The sequence below is a fragment of the Petaurus breviceps genome, unplaced genomic scaffold, assembly GCF_028583685.1.
Source record: "Petaurus breviceps papuanus isolate PSGF00001 unplaced genomic scaffold, PetGlider_PUasm1.0 139, whole genome shotgun sequence".
Lineage (NCBI taxonomy): Eukaryota > Metazoa > Chordata > Mammalia > Diprotodontia > Petauridae > Petaurus > Petaurus breviceps.
Genome location: NW_027185697.1, coordinates 9246159 through 9266087, shown reverse-complemented (window position 1 = coordinate 9266087; position 19929 = coordinate 9246159). Strand labels below are relative to the sequence as shown.

General features: G+C 55.8%; 2 protein-coding genes across 2 annotated transcripts in view; one reads left to right on the top strand and one right to left on the bottom strand.

Moving 5' to 3' along the window:
* The window catches only part of HSPA12B (heat shock protein family A (Hsp70) member 12B), a 40979-nt gene extending 37479 nt beyond the window's left edge, over positions 1–3500 (top strand). The window contains exon 13 of the mRNA XM_069066127.1: positions 438–3500. Within this exon, the coding sequence (XP_068922228.1) occupies positions 438–1078 (641 nt within the window). The 3' untranslated portion in view covers positions 1079–3500. The remainder of the gene's footprint in view (positions 1–437) is intronic.
* Positions 3501–4398: 898 nt separating this feature from the next.
* Positions 4399–19929, bottom strand: part of ADISSP (adipose secreted signaling protein) — a 44913-nt gene continuing 29382 nt past the window's right edge. Inside the window, exons 4-6 of the mRNA XM_069066137.1 lie at positions 14831–14969; positions 6933–7055; positions 4399–5410 (exon numbers count right to left, since the gene is read on the bottom strand). Of these exons, the coding sequence (XP_068922238.1) occupies positions 5310–5410; positions 6933–7055; positions 14831–14969 (363 nt within the window). The 3' untranslated portion in view covers positions 4399–5309. The remainder of the gene's footprint in view (positions 5411–6932; positions 7056–14830; positions 14970–19929) is intronic.

Sequence of the window (19929 nt, the reverse complement as noted above, 5' to 3'; positions counted from 1 at the left end):
TTCTAAGGCCCTCCCAGCTCTGACATTCCCTGTTCTAAGGCCCTCCCGCCCATCGCTGACATTCTACCTTATTCCTCCACTACCCTTCCGAGTTCTGCCTTAGCATTTGTCAGAGTCTTTGCCTTGGCCAACTAAGCAGCCGCCTCTGTTGGGGCCCACACCGGCAGAGGGAGGCCTGGAGAGTCCAGAGCCCAGGCTAACTCTTCCCAAAGTGTCCAAGCAGTGAAAGCAGAGGGCGGTCCCCAAGCCGCCAAGCGCAGGCTCCAAAGGCTGGCAGCTGCTTGTGTTGCCCGGCGGAGGGGAAGGGCGGGGGGCTCGGCGGGGCTTGGCCGGAGCTTGGCCGGGGCTTGGCCGGGGGGCTCGGCGGCGCTGGAGAGGAAGGAAAGGTGCAGGGAGGGGGCCGGGGCTCAGGTCCGCGCTCTCCCTTCTCCCCCCAGAGGAGCTGCTGGCCCGCCCCGAGGTGCGGGGCGTGAAGTTCTTGTTCCTGGTGGGCGGCTTCGCCGAGTCGGCCGTGCTCCAGCACGCGGTGCAGGAGGCCTTCAGCGGCCGAGGCCTGCGGGTCATCATCCCTCAGGACGTGGGCCTGACCATCCTGAAGGGCGCCGTGCTGTTTGGCCTGGACCCCGGCGTGGTCCGGGTGCGCCGCTCGCCGCTCACCTACGGCGTCGGGGTCCTCAACAAGTTCGTGGCCGGCCGTCACCCCCCAGAGAAGCTGCTGGTCAAGGACGGCAAGAGCTGGTGCACCGACGTCTTCGAGCGCTTCGTGGCGGCCGACCAGTCCGTGGCGCTGGGGGAGGTGGTTCAGCGCAGCTACTGCCCCGCCAGGCCGGGCCAGCACCGCATCCTCATCAACATCTACTGCTGCGCGGCCGAGGACGTCCAGTACATCACCGACCCCGGCGTGCGCAAGTGCGGGGCCATCAGCCTGGAGCTGGCCCCCGCGCCTCCAGGGGCGGCTTCAGCTCGCCGGGAGATCCGCGCCTCCATGCAGTTTGGGGACACGGAGATCAAGGTCACCGCTGTGGACGTCAGCACCTCCCGGACCGTGCGGGCCACCATCGACTTCCTCTCCAATTGAGGGCCCCCCGCGGGCCCATTCTCCTGCTTCGGTTCCCCTTTGCCATCTCATGCGCCCTCTCCCCCACAATCCCCTATCCCTGCTTCTCCTCTTGCTTCTCAGACCCACCCTCCAGATTTCCACCTTCTCTCCTCTTCCTCCTTTGCCCCCCTATCTGTTCATTATTTCACTTTCCTCCTGTCCAACCCACCTTCTTCCATTCCCTTTTTTTAGGCTTGGACTCCACTCCTTTGCCAAATCTCTTCTATTATCCCAAATTCTGCTGTTATTCCATTGTGCTGTGCCGGGGCTGGGGCTGGAAAGGGGCACCTTGAAAGACTTCCTTAAGTACAGCACAAGGATCCAAGACCAATGTAGAGAGAGCCACTGGGCCAACTCGGGGTCCTCACCCGCCTCCTGCTGAGCTGTCTGCTCTCCCCACCACTCCAACCCAGGGGGTTTGCCCCAGATGGGCAGCCCTGCCAAAGGTGCTGGAGAGTGCCCAGTGAAGGATGAGGCAAGGATTTGTTTGGTGGGTGAGGGTGCCCCCCATAATTGTGCCAGGGGAGTCCTGGAATTCACATCTGGGTAGGTCAAGAGCCACCCCAACTGTCCATGGAAAAGGGCTGAATGGGAGGGGGAGGTCCCCCACACTGTCCACAGAATCACAGAATGCTGACGATAGAAAGGGCTTTAGAGACCATCTGAATAACAGGGGAGACTGAGGCCCAGAAAGCTTAAGCTACATGCCTACGGGTTGCCCAGTAAGCAAGGGAGAGAGATGAGATTCAAACCCTGCTCTCCTCCCCCAGAGGGACCATTTCCTATATGGCTCTGTATGCTCTGCTTTGTCTTACTGGGGAAAAGGGTGCTGGTGAAGTCAGATTCTATTTTTATAGCTTAAACTAGTCCTCCAGCCCAGACCCTATCCTGCCATGGATGAGAGCCGAGAGTGGAAAATGGGACAAGGGGAGAGTCGATGAGCCTAGCTTTGGAGGGATGGCTTAGCCCTGGGTCCCTGGACCCGCAAGGACTTCTGACAACTGACTTCTCTGGCTTACCAAGCAGAACCCCAGCTAAGGCTGGAATGGAGACCTCGGTGACACCCAGGGGGTCCTGCATCCAAGGGGGGGGCAATAGAAGCCCAGCATACGAGGGACTGATGGACACAGGCCAACGACACATAGAAGGGTCTGAGACAGATAAAGCCCCCAGTTGCTGGTCTGAAGAGCATAAACCCATCTCATGGGGTAGGGTCTGGAAATACTAGACAATAGCAGTACTTGATAAGTGGGGGGGGGAGGGGCACTACATTCAGTTCTCACTAACGGGGTAATATTACCTGTCAAAAGTATTACTAGGGTAACCAAGTTACTGGCAGGCATCTAACTAGGTGGGATAGTTACTAGCAGGGTAAGGTACTAATGGGGTGTTATTTCTGAACCCTGGACATGACAGGAATCCCTTAATAAGAGGAATGATTCCTAAAGGGGTTAGTAATAATCCATACGGGAAAAACCAAGTGGATGAAAAACGCATGTTGTCCAGACTGACATGTAGTTGTACAGCCAGTCTGCTGAGTCAGGACGTTGGTGCGTCACTGAAGATGGACGATGGAGAAACGTGTGGAAGCGGAGGAAAACACCAGATGGCATTGTTCTGGAGTTGTGCGGTGCTTCCCACCATCTGCACTGAGACCCAACTTTCTGAATAAGCATTCTCCCAGTGCTGGAGGAGATTCTCCAGAATGACAAGTTGGGGGCGGGGGGAGGGGGGTGAGCAGGCTGCACTGTGCTGGCAACCATGACCTCCTGCAGGGAAGTGGTGTTGGGGACATTTGTGAAGGGGGTGTATGACTGGGCAGTCATGGAGCCTATGAGGAGAGCAGACGGACCAAGAATGTTTAAAGATGGAAAAGCGGTTCCTCCCACATGTTGGCCGACCCAGATGAAAATCACACAGGATGGAGCTGTGGGTGGGTTGTGAGCTGCAATGACCAAGGGGATACCCGCAGTGATGAAATCACGGCTCTGCTGAGCGGGGATGGATGTTGCTGGGCAGAGTAATTAATTAGCAGAGAGGTGGTAGGGTCATGTTACTCAACGGGCACTGTTACTAACAGTAACTTACTGGAGCACTGTTACTAGTCAAGTGTGTTACTGTGTGGGGTAGTGTTACTAGGGTCATTGTCAGCTGGGTGATGGGCCCTGGGGTGGGGGGGGGGGAATATCTTGAGTAGCTCAGGTCACTCAAGCTGGCCATTCCTCTGCAGGGAAAAGTTCACGAGGAACCTCTTCTAGGGTCTAAGCAGATGCCGTCCCCTCCCAAGAGGAATGAAGATCCATGCCCACCACCAGGCAGGGCTGCGTGGTTCTCTAACTGGGGAGGGGGCTCAGGGGTTGCTGTCAGAAAGTCACATTCTCAATAAAGCATTTATGCCCAAGGTCATGGCCTGGCAGGGAGATGAAGGGGGTGTGGGGGGCTGGACAGGCCCTGGGCCCCATAGGCTGAAGCCCTGGCCTAGGATTATGGGGGAGGGGGCATCTTGAGGAGGTTAATGGGGCTTCCTTGCTAGGAATTTCTTCCATCCTGCTCCCTAAAACTACTCCCACCAACCTCTACTTCATGCAGGTATAGCAGGGTGGCTGAAATCCCCTGGGAAGGTGATCCTAATCCCAAGGTTGCTTCATGGAGGGGCAGGTGGCCGAGGAGCACAGCTGCCAGGATGTGCTAAAGACAGTCTTAATTTTAGGGAACAATGATCAAAGACAAAAGAGGAAGGAGGTAGAAAAATGTGCCCCTGCCCCTTCAGTGCCAACCCTAAGATCACAGCATCAGGGCTGTCTTGGGCCTCCAGGGGTCACAGAATCATGGCTGTACAGCCAGAAAAGAGCCAAGACACCATGGGCTCTTCCCTACCACCTTCTGACAGATGAGTAAGCTCAGGCACAGCCCTCCAGCTGGGGTCTGAAGCAGGTTTTCATGACGCCAAGTCCAGCACCTGGTTCCGCTGTGGCCCAAACTCTTCATTTTGCAGAGAGTTGGAGGGATTTGCCCAAATTAGTGGGATCAAGGAACAGGATGCAGGGCCCGGCTGCCCCCTCCAGCTGCCCCCCACAACTCAATTCTGGTGGGGTTTTTGGTTCATGCCATCTCCAAGTGCCCCAAATGGCCCACTGCCTCGAGTGGGTGGGCTCCCTGTCTTCAGAGATCTAAAAGCAAAAATGGATTCTCACCCAGACCCATGGATTACATGACTCCTGGTTCACACTCATTAGGATCAAGGACCTCTGCCCCTCCCATCTCTTCCCTCAAACAAAAGCCAGGAATTCAGTCTGGTCTCCACAGAAACTTTTTTCTCTTTTTAATTTCTTTGGGCTTTCATCCCAACATCACTTAAAAAAACAAAGCAACACACACAGGACGGGCACACACGTGGGCAGGCAGGCTGGAGCAGGACCCTCCCTCCAATGCCCAGCCTTCTTCCACAGCCCCACCCAACCTTGGCCAGTTTTGGGTGGCGGGGTGAATGGCTAAAGCAGCAGACAAACAGCAATAGCAATGATAAAGACAGGTGTAAGCCTAGAGGGTGGGCATCTCTCCTGAGCTATGGCTTAGGAAGCAGGCCGTGGGAAAGGCAGACTGCACAGGGGGAGGGAGAAACCCTCAGCTAAGAGCAGGGTAAGGAGGACGGAGGCATCCTAGGTTGCCCTGACATGCTAGACCCTGCTGCCCCCAAATCCCTTCCCTTCCCCACACCATAAAGGCTGCCTTCAGGCCAGGGAGACTGAGGCACACCGAAGAGGCCTCCCTTGCCCTTCTTCCCTCAACTAAGGCCTCCCTATATCAAAAAGCTAGACCCACCTTCTGAAGGCAGGATTCCATCCAGTCCCTGAACCAGAATAAAAGGGAGAAAGCAGGGGTGCCAGTACAGGATGGAGGGAGGCAGCGCAGACAAGACCCTACCTACCCAGTTAAGAATGCTTCCAGCCCCGCCATCCATCCACCCACCCACCCCAGACACTGGACCCTGCAAGGGGCAGCAGGCAACAGAGATTGAGAGAAATCTGGATGGATTTTAAGGCTGAAAGGATGGGGGCCCTACCCCAGGACCCTCCTGGTCCTCTCTCCCCCTTCCAAGCAGCAAAGCATCCAGTCCAGGGACAGATGAGAGACCCCCAAGCAGCTGCTCCATCAGGGAGGGTGGGGGCAGGGAGGAGCAGAGCAGCGGAGGGAGGCAGAAGGGGGGTCCTTAGTCAAAGCCACGCCAGTCACTGTGTTCCGAGTCATATTCTACCTCCGCGCCCACACAGCGCACCCCATCCAGGAGCATTGGAGTGCCATGGTGCCGGTCTGAAAACAAGAGGACAGGAGTTAGCCCCGGCCACTCCTCAGCTGTGCTAGAGGAACTGGCAATTGGTACCCATTTTACAGATGAGCTAATGGAGGGGCTGGGAGATTAAGCAACATTCCCATAAACTGAGATAGGAATCCTTAACTCCTGACTCTGAACCAGCATTGTCCTCTACACTGTCCAGACCCTGCTTCCTCCCCTTCCTAAGGCTCGATCCAGCTTTACTTATCTCTACATTCTCATCCTGCACAGAATGCCAGGCCATCTACTGAAAGAAAGCTAGATTTGGGGTCCAAGGCCCTGGGTTCGAATGTCAGCTCTGCCACTTCCCATAGGCAAGGTGAAAGGGCTGCCCTGGGTGACCTCAGAGGTCTCCTCCAGCCGCAGTCCCCAGGGCCTTACACAGAAGTACATGGGATTGTGCCCAAAGTATTCTCCAAGGCCCCCACACCTTCCCTAAAGTCCTCCAGTAACTGCTGCTCATGGTTCAGCCACCACCACCCATCAGGGATCTCTAAAGCAAACCCCAGGTCAGGTATGGGTCATAGGCAACAAGGGACCCTCAGAGCCGTCTGGTCCAGTCCCCTCTTTTGCAGCCCAGAGAGGCTGCTCCAGGTTACCTCAAAGCCAGCCCTGTCTTCACTGACCCTGAAAGATGATGTGATCTCCCAGAAGCCCCCCACACAACTCAACATGAAATGAAGGAGAAGGGAAGGACGGATGGAGAGAGATGAAGCTGGGGAGACAAAACCCCTCCCTCCTCCTCCTCCTTCTCCAAGCTTTCTGGAAATGGGAAAATCCCCTTCCATCCAGGAGCTACTGGCCACTAATGGTCACTACCCTCGGCAGCCAGCAGAGGGTGCAGGGGAGTTGGTACAAAGGCAGCCGCCAAGTCCCCCCAGAGATCTTATTCACCTCAGAGGGGAAGCTGCTTGTCTTTGGTGGTCCCTTCCGCTCTAGCGCTCACTAGGTTCCACTCCCTTCCTTTTACTGACAAAGAATCTGAGGCTGGTGGGAGGGCCAGTCACCCACTTGCCAGGGTCTCACACACAGGCAGTAAAAAAGAAGTGGGGTATGCCACGGCCCTGACCCCAATCCAGCGTGTTTCCAGGTGCCACAGAGTAGAGGAGAGGCAGGCTGTCTCCTGCTAGACTGTTCTTGGGTGGGACGCCAGGATCCTTCCACCGCCCTCCCCACGCTGTCCCACCAGCTCTGTCTGCTACCCCTTCTGAACCTCGGTTCAGGCCCCCTCCTGGGACGAGGTGCTCCTGTCTCCTTCCTGCCCAGCCACCTCTACCCAGCCCCCTCCAAACGCCCTCTCCCGGGGTCAGGTCCTGGGGGTGCTACTGCCCCTCCCCGATTGGAGCAGATGCTCCTGGAGGGCAGGAGCTACCTGGGCCTCCCGAAGGGGCCTTCTAAAGCCAGATCCCATCAGAGTGAGGGCTCCAGACCCAGGTTCTCAGCCTCTCCCCACTCCCAGCAGGGGCTCTGTCTGCGGTGCTGGATGCCCTTTTTCCTCACCCATGACTCTGGCCTGCAGCACCACCTGGACAGTGGCACTGTCGCTAGTCTCAGACGTTAGCACCAGCTCCTCCTTGAGGACACCTTCCTTGTGGGCGATGTATTCACACTTCACGCAGAAGCCTGTGGAAAAGAGAAGAGGCCCAACGGGGGCCCAGGGTCACGCAGAGAATCAGAAAAGGTTTCAGTCTCTGGGGGGTGACCCAAGTGCTCAGATGAGTTCTTCTAGTTTGGGGGACCCAGGCAAGCAGACCAGACCATACATCTGGAGCCTTTAGACATCCTTGATGGCAACAAAAAGACCTAAGTTCAAATCCTTATTCTCGGTGACCCTGAGTAAGCTGCAACCTCAGCTCTCTGGAGTCAGTGTGCTCAGCTGTGAAATGAAGGGATTTGGGCTCAAAGACCTCTCCAGGCCCTTTCCAGTTCCATATCTATGATTCCATGATCCTATCTGTTTATAGGATTCTGAACCAAAAGGGACCTTGGACACCAAATCCAACTCCCTTCATCTGACACATGAGGAAACTGATGCCCAGAGAAGTCAGAGATTTGCCCAAGGCCACACAGTTAATAAGGAGCACCTTCTACTCAGACTGCAGCCCAAGTCCTTATGCCACTGACCAGCATGAGCCTGAAAGGATGCACCAAAGGGGTCAGTAAGGAGGGGAAGCAGTGGGGTCCTGATGGGAGAACTGGGGCAGCCAGACCAAAAGGGCTGGAGGAGTCTGGAAGGAATTGGGAAAATTAGAGCACCCAGGACAGGACCCTGCTGGTCTCTGAGGGGCACCAGCCACTACCTAGTCTGTACATTCTCAGTTCCCTTGAAAGTGACCCTGGAAAAGGAAGCAGGGAAGGGAGGGGAGGGGAGGGGAAGAGAGGGGAGGGAAGGAGGGAGGGAACACCATCTAAATCACACCAAAAAAAACCCAGAGAAGAAAACAAAATGAAGTTGAAAGGGGCAAAAACAGTGATTACCACAATGTTAAATTCAATATACTTTTATAGAAATAAACTGCCCGTAACAGAGTAGTGATTTCATATATGACCCTTTCTATCCAAATATTGGCATGTCTGTGCTTGGTGAGGATTAAAGTCACAATAAAAAATGTTTTAAAAGCCCAACAATACTCTCAGTGCCTGGAGCCTGGGACCTAAGGACAGGAGGAGGCCTCAAGGTGAGGAAAAAGACAATGGAGATGATAACAGTGGGAGGCCCGAGGCAGGACGAAGCCAGAAGCAGGGGGGCCCACCTGGGACAGCTCAGTGGGAGCCAGTGACACTCCATCAGTGAACTGGTGATCCAAGGACCTGGGTTTGAATCCTGGCTGCATAAACTTGAATCCCTCCTCTCTGTGGGGCTTGGTGAGTGTCACCCCCTATACAGTGAGGGCTATGGATCAGGCCCCTCTTAATTCAAATTCCTAGGATCCCATTAAGGACTGGGGTGGGGGAAGGACATGCTAGCCTCCCCCCAATGTGTGGCAGACAGCCAAGAGGACAAGACCACCTCTGGTGTCCTCAGGCCCCAGTCTCCCCTCACTCGGGTGAATGAGGTAACAGCCCCCAGGGCTCTGGAGACCTATCAGTAAACAGCTCAATTTGCAGCAGGCACTGCCAGAGAGGAGAAAAGGCAGATCTCAGACCACAGGCTCCATGAGCAATGAATATTTCAGAGCTGGCCCAGCTCCACAGTCTGACCTGGAAGGTGAGGAAAAGGGCTGCAGAAGACCCCCAGAGCGAGCCACCCTCCAGCACAGGCTCACTGGCCTTGCACGACCCTCAATGAGATCAGGGAGGGTCTCCCCATTGGACCAGAGGTTCCCCAAGAACATGGGGTGTCTCCTACCCAGACCAAGGGCGCCCTAAGGGCAGGAGTTGTCTTCCCATCCCAAAAACAAGAGCTGTCTCCCCACTGGTCCAGGGGCTTCCCAAGAACAAAGGATATCTCCCCATCAGACTAGGGGCTTCCCCGCAGCAAAGGATGTCTCTCATGCAGACCAAGGACACCTCAAGAACACAGAATATCTCCCCATTAGACTAGGGACTTCCCAAGAGTAAGGTACATATCTCCCTTCAAGACCAGGGTCTCCCCAAGGCTGAGGACCCATGTTTCCAAAAGGAAAAAAGCAGGGGATTCTGGAAAATTCCTCCCAGTGGGCACAGTATCTCTCCCAAATTCAAGAGATATGACTAAATGGAGGATCTCCCAGACCTAAGCAAACCAGTGATCAACCAGAGCCATCATGGGTTCACTAAGAAGCAGCCGGGAACACCAGCTCATTCCATCTTCTGAGAGGGTTACCAGGGGCTCTAGCAGGGTTCCTGTTAAGGCAGGAACCCCAGGGGAACAATGAGCCAGGCTCAGACTGGAAATGAGGAAGGAAGCAGGCTGGCGAGCTCTGAGGGGGACGGATAAGTCAGGCTTTCAACAATCCTCCAGCTAAGCCAACACTGCCCAACTCTTCAAGCTCAACATTCTCCCGTCAGAGGGGCAGTGGGGCAGCTAAGGCCAGCCATTCTCCAAGTGGGGTTCAAGGACCTCTGGGGGTCCCCACGACCCTTTCAGGGGATCCATGAGGCCAAAACAATTTTCATACTAATACTCATTATTTGCCTACTAAAAGACAAGTCTATATGAGGCCAGCTTTTCTTGATACACTTCAACCAAAACAAGAAATCGCATCAGAATGAACAATGCAGAAGCAGACAGGAGGCCCCAGATTCTTCTGTTAGCCACACGAGAGAGATTCGCGAACACTTGTAAGACAACGCCACTCTCCTACATTTTTGTTTTGGAATATAGTTATTTTTCATAAAATATGCTATTTTCAGTGAATCAGTGTCAAAATTTTATGAGGTTGCTGATGAGCAACTGGGTGTCACAGGGAATGGAACGGAGTGACACATCTAGCGTCAGGGAGAGTCTTCTTCCTGAGTTCAAATCCTGCCTCAGACACTGACTAGCTATGTGACCCTGGGCCAGTCACGTCACTTCCTTCCCATTCCCCAGATATGCTTATGGCCTTGATCCCTGCTGGTGTCAGGCAACTCTGCTCTAAGACATGAAGTGATGTGAGCCACACTGGGCGCTGGTGAAAATGCAGGTCTGGACCAAAGGCAACGTCCTAGGCGAATAAAGGGAGTCCACCCTCCTCGCTGGTCTCTGAAACAATCAGTTCTGGAGATGTGGAGGGTGGGTCCTCTCCACAGACCATGGGGCAAAAGGAAATGCCTGCTCAGAAAAGGGGCTGAATCAGTCACACAGGGAGTGGCCAGAGGCCAGGAAATGCTGGCAAGATCCTCTCTGGAGGCTTGGACGAGATGGATAAGATGACACAAGGAGGCCGAGATCTGCCCCAAGCACCCACCCCGACAAGACCCCATGGGCACCACTAAGACGACAGCCACTAGAGACCAAACAGAGTGGGAGCCTTGGGGCCAGCAAGACCTGGGTTCGAATCTCCCCTCTGACACCTTCTAGCTGCATGATCCAGGCCAGAAGTGGGTCACCCAGCAAAACTCCCAAACCAGATTCCAACGCACCTGGGAAATGTTTAACGCGATAAATCAAAGTACAACAGAGCACTGTGGCTGCCAGGGCTCCTCCCTTCTGCTCGTTATTACTGTGATCGGCCCGGGGCCCAGACCGTGATTTCACTGGCACAGGTCATAAAAGCAGTCCTAACAGCTGGCACATAAAACGCTGTGTAAACTACTTTATGAGCATCTCATAACCACCCTGCGATGCAGGTGTCACCATCGTTCCCATTTTACAGAGCAAATGTTGACCCAGTGTTCTCAAGTGACGTTACTGAGGTCCAGACAGTTTGAGGGAGAGAAGGCCTGGACCATGAAAAGGGAGTCCAGAGACCCTGGGTTCTAATCGGCCTCTGGCACTTGCCTCCTGCCTGAGGTGGCAAAAATACTGCAGGGGTTTGCCATTTCCTTCTCCAGCTCGTCTGACAGATGAGGAAACTGAGGCAAACAGGGTGAAGTGACTTGCCCAGGGTCACACAGAAGTGAGGTTTGAGCCCAGGTCTTTTATGACTACAAGTCTGGTAGTGGAATGGTCTGGGCACAGCATATCTAGAGGGAAAGGCACCTGCTTAAAAGATCAGACTTATATCTTTACATGGCTCCAAAGGCCAGAGCTTGGCCAAAGGGAAAGATCTGAACCCAGTCCTGAAGAGCCGTTAGCCGGCAGAACTGTCCTAGAATATTAACGCGCATTAGGAAAGGACGAGTACACAGAAAACAGACGCAGGGGAAGACCTCTCTGCACTGATGCAGTGGGGAGTCAGCAGAACCTGGAAACAAGCTTCCCCACCCCTGCCCCAGTGCCGAGGGCACAAAGCCGTGTGCAGCCACAAGGACCAAGGCTCAGCCAAGAGGAGACAGGGACCTTCCTGGCCTTGCAGGGTGGGGGCCATCAGGGACGGCTGGTTCAGCTTTACTGAACTTTCTCCCTTCTCTCTTTTCTATTACAAGGGATGGTTCTCTGAAGGAGAAAAGAGAGGGATATATTTGGAAATGAAAATGATATATTTTTTAAAAGATATAAACAAAAATCAAAGAAAAAAAAAGCAGTTGGAGCTGTCCAAAATTAGAACAGACTGTCCTGTGATAGTGAGCCCCCCACCAAGTGTTTAAGCAGAGGCCAGATGCCCTGACAGCAATGTCGTGGGGGGGTGGTCTACGCTGGGGTGGGCGATGCCATGGAAGGGGCATCTACACTGCAGTGGGTGATGTTGATGTTGTGGAGGGGGCATCTACACTGGGGTGGGCAATGCTGTGGAGGGGGCATCTACAATGGGGTGGGCAACATCATGGACTGGGCATCTACACTAGGCTGGGTGATGTCGTGGAGGGGGGAGGTCCTACACTGGGAGTGGAGGCTCAGATAAGAAAGCTCAGAGGTCTCATAAATATGACGCCGCCAGAGGCAGCACTTGGAGGGCAGGGGTCTCATATCTCCCATCAGGCCAAGGGACCTGGTTCTTCTCCCACATCAAGACGAGGGCTCCCTAAGTTTCTGCCCCAGGCCACTCCAGTCCTGTACCATAGGAGCCTGGCAGCTCACCTGGCTGGAATGTGACTGGGCCCATCCCTCTGAGCTTTGTCCTGGTTCCTGGTAACTCCCAAACCCTGACTTATGGCTGGGAGAGGGGTGGGGGAAGGTGGCCCCTCTGCTTCCACGCCCACAATGCCATTAGGCAAGGGGACTCAGCTACCCCGAGACACCATCGAGGCTTTGGTTACGGCCCCAGAGAGAGGCTGGATTACTCCATGGGGACAGCGAGTCGATAGAGGGATGAAATCCATCCCAGTAATGAGCGTGAGATCCTTGGCCAGGGTACAAGGAACATCTCTTCTGCTGCCTTCCTCCCCGCTCTCACAGCTCAGCCTCATGCTCAGCTCAGGCTGTCATTCTCAAACCCGATCATGCTCCTCCACAACGGGCTCAGTCTGCCGCCTCCTGCCGTGTTCCCCCACCACAACCTCAGCAGCCCTGGGAGCAGAGACACGTGGACCTAGCCCCAGTGGTGAGACACAGAGTCCGCCCTTAGGGACCCCCTGGCCCAACTGAAAGACTAGTCCTTCCTCGAGCTGTCCCTGGTCAGACAGGGAGACAGCTCCTGGCCGAAGGGAGCCCCGAGACCCAGTCACAAAGAGGATGCACAAGCAGAGAAGATGGGGGTGGCCTCGGATTCAGAGGAAAGCCTCCCCTGACCTCCAGCCCCGGCTCTGTCTATAAGGAGCAGGAGGGCCTGCCTGGCATGGCCATGGCAGCAGCCTGGGATCCTGGAGAGTGGAGCTCTCCTCCACAGACAGCAGCTGCACACACCAGCTTCTCAGTCTGCCAAGGGCCCATCAATCAGGGCACCGACACACCAGCGCTCGGTGGGGACAGAGGCTACACCCATGCCCGCCTTCCATCAGAGATTCGGAGCTGGGAAGCACATGACCCCCACCCCCTCCTCCCCCTTACAGAGAAGGAAACTGAGGTCCAGACTGAGGGCCATGGAAAGAAAAGGAGTCCAGAGACCCTGGGTTCTAATACTGGCTCTGGCACTTGCCTCCTGCCTGAGGACCTTGGGCAAGACCTCACTCTGCTCTAAGCCTCTGTTTACCTCACCAGTGAAATCAATGCATCGGATTAGACCCCACATAAGGTCCCCCCTGGGGCTGAGTCTGTTTGATTTGAGGTGATTTGCCCAAGGTCACACAAGCAAATAGATGGCAAGGCCAAGATTTGAACCTGGGTCCTCTGACCCAGAACAAATGCACTCCTCACTCCCAGTCCCTAATGCAATGACGTGGAGGGGCCATGCCTTCGTTTCACAGGTGAGGCTGGGACGAGCAGAGGCAGACCTATCAGAAACCCTGCGACCCCAGAGGCTCTGACTCCGTCTCCTCCTCTGGGGAAGGCCTCATCATCCCCAGGAGAGGAGCAGGGCTAGCCTTCTGAGGCCTGCGAGGACCTCTGACCAGTGAGCTCGTCTGACCCTCACAATGGAGCAGGGGCCAGTGTGCCCATGTTACAGCTGAGGAGACTGAATCTGAGGTTACAGATGGGACTCGCACTCAGGTCTGACATCTACCCACTATGCCAGCCAGCTGTGTAAGGGTCTCAGGGGAGGGCCCTTCAGGCTCAGAATGCCAGCAGCCCAGGAGCGAGGGGAGATGGCTGGATTCCAAGGGAGTCCTGGGAAGGCTCTCAGCCTGGTCAGCTGGAGGGAAAGGAAGAGGGATGTCAGAGAGGGAGGGAGGGCAAGGCTGTCAGGTACCCACAGGGGGCCCCAGCGAGGCTCCCACAGCCCAAGCAGGGGATGGGTGTTGCCTCAGGCCAGTGGAGCGGGCTGCTAGCACTGTCATGGGTAGAGAGGCCCGGGCCCAAAGGGCACCTTCTCCTCACAGGCTCCCACAGAGCATGAGCAGGAGACGTCTCCTGATGCCCACGTGCCCCGAAGTGGCTGGGGGTGGTTTCCAGAGTTACTCATACCTCCACCGCCCCCAGAGGCCAACCCAGCCCAGCCTGGAGGCAAGGCCACCCACTCTGCAAGGGCAGCAAGGCCATGGAGGAGAGCAAAGGGGCCGGCTGCCCCCCGTTCCACCAGCTGCCTCACCCAGACAGCACGGGGGTGGGTGAGGGGCCCTCAGCCCCACTCTCCTCCCAGGCCATCTGACCAAGAGATTCTGATGGGCTGGAAATGAGTGAAGTCTCCTCCATCCAGTACAAACAGCACTGGATTTGCAGTCTAGAAGACTTGGGTGATCTGGGACAAGTCATTTCAAGACCTAAGTCTCAGAGCTGCAAGAAGGGGCCTCTGGGTCCTGGGTTCAGTCCCCCTCGCTTTCTCTGTGACAATCAGAGATGTAAGTGACCCGTCCAAGGTCACTGTTAGTGTCAGAGGCAGGAGATGACCAGGGTCTTTCTGACCATGTAATTATGAAGGCCCCAACACAAAGGGGAGATCCCCCTTGGGGGCAGGAATGCAGGAGGCATTTTGTGGTGAGGAGAGCAGGCTCCCTGGTGAGACGTCCTATGGATGTCAGGGTGACCTCTTGGGACTGAAGGAGACCAGCAGGGGAAGGAGGGGTGGGGAGCCTGGGGTACCCCGAATCTTTAGGGAGAGCATCACTGCAGAGAAGTGACCCTGGGACACTCCCTGAGGTCGGGGGCAGGGTCTCGCCCCAGACCAAGGCCTCCAGGAGGCATGTGTGAGTACACGTGCCATCAGACCAGGTGTTGGCTCCCAGGGGTCCCTGAGGGCAGAACCTAGCCCTCACATGCCACCAGGGCCTCCCTCTCCCTGCTTCCACTCATCAGACAGAGGACCAGGTCTCCTACGGGGGTAATTTCTGTCCCCACCCCCACCCCAGGTGGGACTTACCTTCAGAAACAGGAGTCACACTCAGGACTTTCAGGTGAAGGTTGGGGATGGGGACAGCGCACACGTCTCTTCCCAGGCTGGGCAGTGGAGGAAGGGTGAATGTGATCTCATACTTGTGCATGATCTTCAGGAAACCAATCTGCGGGGAGCAGGAGTGGTTAGAGGGGCTGCACAGAGAGAGGAGACGCAGACAGGGTCTGGGGGCCTCCAGGGCTTGTTTATCAGGGTGCCCCCCCCAGATCCCAGGCAGGCAGACAGGCTGGCAGGAGCACGTGCACACACACACACATTTGCACACACACACACGTTTGCACACATACACACATACATGCATGCGCACACGCACACACCACTTGGTCAGCTGGCTGCTTTCCCATCTGGCTTGCACATGGGCCCACTCTCCCTAAACAGACCCCCTCCAGAAGTATCCTGGATTCCCAATGGGCCCCACAGTGCCTGCTCTGCTCCCCCTGCCTTCAGACCAGCATAGGCCCTGGACCGCTGAAGACCAAGCCCTGCCCACCCCCACTCCACTTCCAGAACAATCCTCCTGACTGTCACTCTGGTCTTTCCTTCTTCGAGAGGCCACAGGGCACTGCAGCCAGAGGCTGGGCAGGCCTGACTTGGCCAGGGACCGCTGAGGAGGGCATGGCCAGGCTCCCTGCCCTTTCTGGGGCCTCAGTCTCCCATTCTGTAAAATGCTCTGGAAGTGCAGACTGTCCCAGGGCTCTTGTGAACAAAGCCAGCCTTAATTTCCTCAAGAAATGTCAGCTGCACGTATCAGCTTCTCTGCCCAGCTAGAAAAGGAGCCCCCCAAGGGCAGGGCTGGCTCTTCTTCCACCTCCCCAAAGCAGGGTGCACACATCCACTGATCTTCACAAGCACCCTTCTTTGGGGCAGCAAGCAGTGCTGGGATTACTGCACCCATTTTACAGAGGAGGAAACCAAGGCAGGAGAAAGGAACATGGGGCTCCAGGCCACCCAGAGGGCAGAGCTCAGTCTAAGCCCCCAGGCTGTCACACCCCGCCCCAAGGGCAGAGCCTGAAGGTGCTTCTCTCCCCTTCAGGAGTGTGGGCTCCTCTAAAGGCCTGGCTATGGACACCCCAGGAAACAGAAGCTCCTCGAGTCGAGGCCACCTTTCTTTCTTGCCTCCAAGGGGATGTCTGATGAATGTTTAGCAAATCAAACAGAATGGGAGTCACATATCCATAGATTTCCAGCTGGAAGGGTCCTGAACCTCCTTTATCTGGCTGATAAGGAAACTGAGGCCCAGAGTCAAAGATCAGCCAGAGGAGCCAGGATCTGAACCCAGGGCCTCTGAATTCAATCCAATGCCTCCCACCCCTCCCAAGACAAGCAAGGGCCTGAATGCCCAGATCAGGCCAGGCAGCGCACAGCCCTGCCAACCCACCTCAGCTCAGGCCTCCCCTCAAGGCCACCTCAGATCATCAGTCACAGAGCTGGTGCTGGGCGAACCCTCAGAGCCCAGAAGGACTGACCCCATCCCCTCCCTCCCTGCCATCACCAGAGCCTGAGTCCAGCCAGCCAGGGCACCCAGGACCACAGCATCCTTTCCTGATGCCCCCCTTATTCACACTCTTTCTCATCTGTCTCCTAGGAACCCAAACCCCACCCCTGCAGGGCTCCTCCACGGCAGCGTCCCCCCCCGCAGCCCACCCCCCCTCGCCCCCCCCTCGCCCTCCACTCCTGCAGCCCTCCCCTCTGCTGTCCCCCGAAGCCCTCCACTCCTGCAGCCCTTCCCCCAACAAATCTCCCCCCACAGCCTTCCCCCTAAAGCCCCCCTGCAGCCCTTCCCCTACCCCAGCCTGCCCAGCCCCTGGGCCCCCCTCCTCAGTCCTGGCTTCACCTGTACTCCCCAGGGCTCCTCTTCAGTCCCTCATACAAAGCCTAGGAAAGGTGGAGGGGCTGCACTGAGGGGGCAGTGGGGCACCAAGGGGAGCCAGGACTCTGGGCCAGGGCCTTCCCTGAACCCCCTGCTCCTGGCTGCTCCAGGTCCCAGGAGAAACACATCCATGTCCCATGGCCTGCAGTCAGGGGGGCTGGGTCCAAGAGGAAAGAGCCTGAGTTCAAGGTCAGGACACCCTACTAGCTAAGGGCCAGGGGCTGGGTCATGGAGAGCCTGAGTTGCAGTGTCCTCAGTGGTCAGACAAAGAGAAAAAGCACTTGGTCCAACCCACCTCCCAGGGAAGCCTCAAGGAAGGAAAGCTGGTGGCAGAGGTGGGGGGCTATGGATGAAGAATAATGCAGACATGGTCAGACACAGGTAAAGGCCAGCTGCTTTGGCTTTTTCCCCTACGTTTTAGCCTCTTCTTTACAAAGGACGGCCAAGATCACTCAAGCTAGGCAGCCAGGTGAAGCTGCAGAAAGACCTGAGTTAGAATGTAACCCTAGACACTGACTAGTGGTGGGACTCCAGACCAGTCACTAAACCTCCGTCTGCCTCAGTTTCCTCAAATGTCAAATGTGAAACTGTATAATGACAGCAGGGCTGCTGTAAGCATCCAGTGAGATAACAAACAGCCCCAGGCACACGGGAGGCACTTAAATCTTGGCGTCATGATGATGGTAATGGTAATCAATGGTATTACCATGATGTCAAGGCAGCCCCTCCCCAGGCTGCAGGTGCACATGGGGGGCACGTGGCACAGAGAGGGCTGGGGGCACAGACAGCCAACAACTCTGACAGCCAGCATCCACACAGTGCCCAGAGGCTTACAGAATGGCCTCTCACCGGAGAGAGGGCTGTCATCCTCCATGATGACACAGATGAGGAAACCGAGGCAAACAGGGTTCAATGGCTTGCCCAGGTTCAATACCTCGTCACACTGCAAGGCTATACCTGAAAGAGGATTTGAATTGGGTCTTCCTGACTCCATGCCCCTAGCTGTGTTATAGGGCAGACAGAGACACAGACAGGACAGATGAGACAGAGGGATGGGAGAGGCTTGGAGCTTCTAAAGCGAGGGGTTATGTAGTAACAGCTCACCCCCCCAGGGTCCTCGTGAGCAGCACCCTGGCCGCGCCTCCCTGAAACATGGGGGGCAGACCAAGATTCCCAACAGCAATAAAGCGAAGGTTGAACCACCCCCCCCCCAGGTTTCCAGGGAAACAAATCCGGCCTCTAGCAGCATTAAGTGCCACCAATTCCGTCCTTCGGGGCCCGACTCAGGCCCTACCAGCATGGACACTGAGGACCCATGTCCCTCTCCCCAAAGGCTCGTTTTAGGAGAAGGAGAAATGCTGATGTTGTGGTAGGAGTGAGGTAAGGGGGCAGGAGGGGATATACCCACCATCGGGGAGTCTGGGGCCCGAGCCTGGCGGCTTGGGAGGGTCAGCTGGTGGAGGAGGAAGGACGGCGACAGCCCTGGACACACCCTTACACCCGTGAGCCGCACACAGATGCACACCAAACACGGGCCCGAGTCAAGGGGAAGCATCCACGGGGGGCCAGAGGCTGTTACCCTTTTGTGGCTAGAGAGCTGGCATGAAATCCAAGAAGGCCTGGGTTTGAGTCCTGCCTTGGGCGCATCCTGGCCATGCCACCCTGGGCTAGTCACTGAACTGCTCGATGCTCTAAACAACTCTCTAAGACTGTAAATTGCAGAGAAGGCGCAATCTGCATCGGTAAAGGCGTTTTCTCCCCAGGGAGGCACTTATGACAATGTGAGCCTCTGAATCCCTAGCACCTGGCAATATAGCAGGCACTTATTAAGTGCTTATTTACTGATCTAGTGCACACAGTAGGTGCTTAATAAATGTGTGTTCCATTAAACTGGTGTCAGGCAGTCAGCTCTGAGCCCCTCCCAGCCTTAAAGTGTGAGGAGGAGAAAGGGGAGAAGGCAGCCTGACTCACCCTTTCTCCTTATCCCACCCACCCCACCCCCAGGCTCTGGAAGCCCCTCACTCACTCCACTGCCCACCACCCCACACCACCATGCTCCTATCACCTTCCCCAGGGCCAGCCCTGAGCCCCCAGAAGCCTCCCCCTGCCCAAATCCTCCAAAGCCCGAGCCCTGCTGCTGCAGACCCAGGCTCCTGACTGCCCTATCCAGGAAGGTCCTACCTCCTACCTCATGGCTCAGCTCACCCCAGGAAGGCCTCCCTGAGCGCCCCATGTGCCCAGGACCTCCGCCTGTACTAACCAAGCAAGATAGAGGTCAGAACCCTGGGCCAAGCCAGGAAGGCAGAAGGCCCACAGCCTCACGGACCACAGACTAGGCGCTGGAAGGTCCTTCGAGGCCACTGAGTCCAAACACTGTTGTACAGGCAAGGCCTGACGTGACTCACTCAGAGTTAAACAACAGCTGCCGTGTGTCTGAGGGAGGATTGAAACCCAGCTCCCCAAGGCCAAGGCTAGCCATGATTCCTCTCCCACTGTGCTGAAAGCTCCCCTCTGAGACAGGAAGCTCAAGGGAAAGACAGCACCAAGAGCCAGAAAGCCACAGGCTTCAGGGCCCAGCTCCTCCTCTCCTCGAGGTGTGGCCTTGGGCAAGTCTCCCTCACCCCGCTGGGCCTCAGTTTCCTCATCTGTAAAAGGGGGACAGCAAAGCCTAACACGGTTGTTGTGAGGAAGGTCTTTGGGGGAGCAGTAAAGCCATGTGAGCCCTGAGCTATTGTCTGCATGAGAAGAACCGAGGTCTAGCCAGGGGCTTTGTCACTCGGTCATGGGTCAGTCACAGCCCCCAGAGACACATGGGAGGAGATGCACGTGTACTTGTACACACACACACAGCCTAATACCCACTGAGTCCCAAGCTGTTCTTCTTAGAAAATTTCTCAGAAGGAAAACAATTCAACATCTAATCGTGAGAAAAATGCAACCACTTTCTAAATGCTGACGCTGTGCCAGAATGTGAGAGACAGAAAGAAAATGAGAGAGAGAATGAGAGAGAGACAACAAGAAAGAGAGAGAGATGAGAAAGAGAGAGAACGAGAAAGGAGAGAGGAGGAAAAGAGAGAAAGCTAGAGAGGGGGAGAAAGAGAGAATATGCGGGAGAAAAGAGAGAAAGAAAATGAAAGACAGAACGAGAAAGACAACAAGAATGGGGGATGAAAGAGAGAGAATGAGAGAGTGGGAG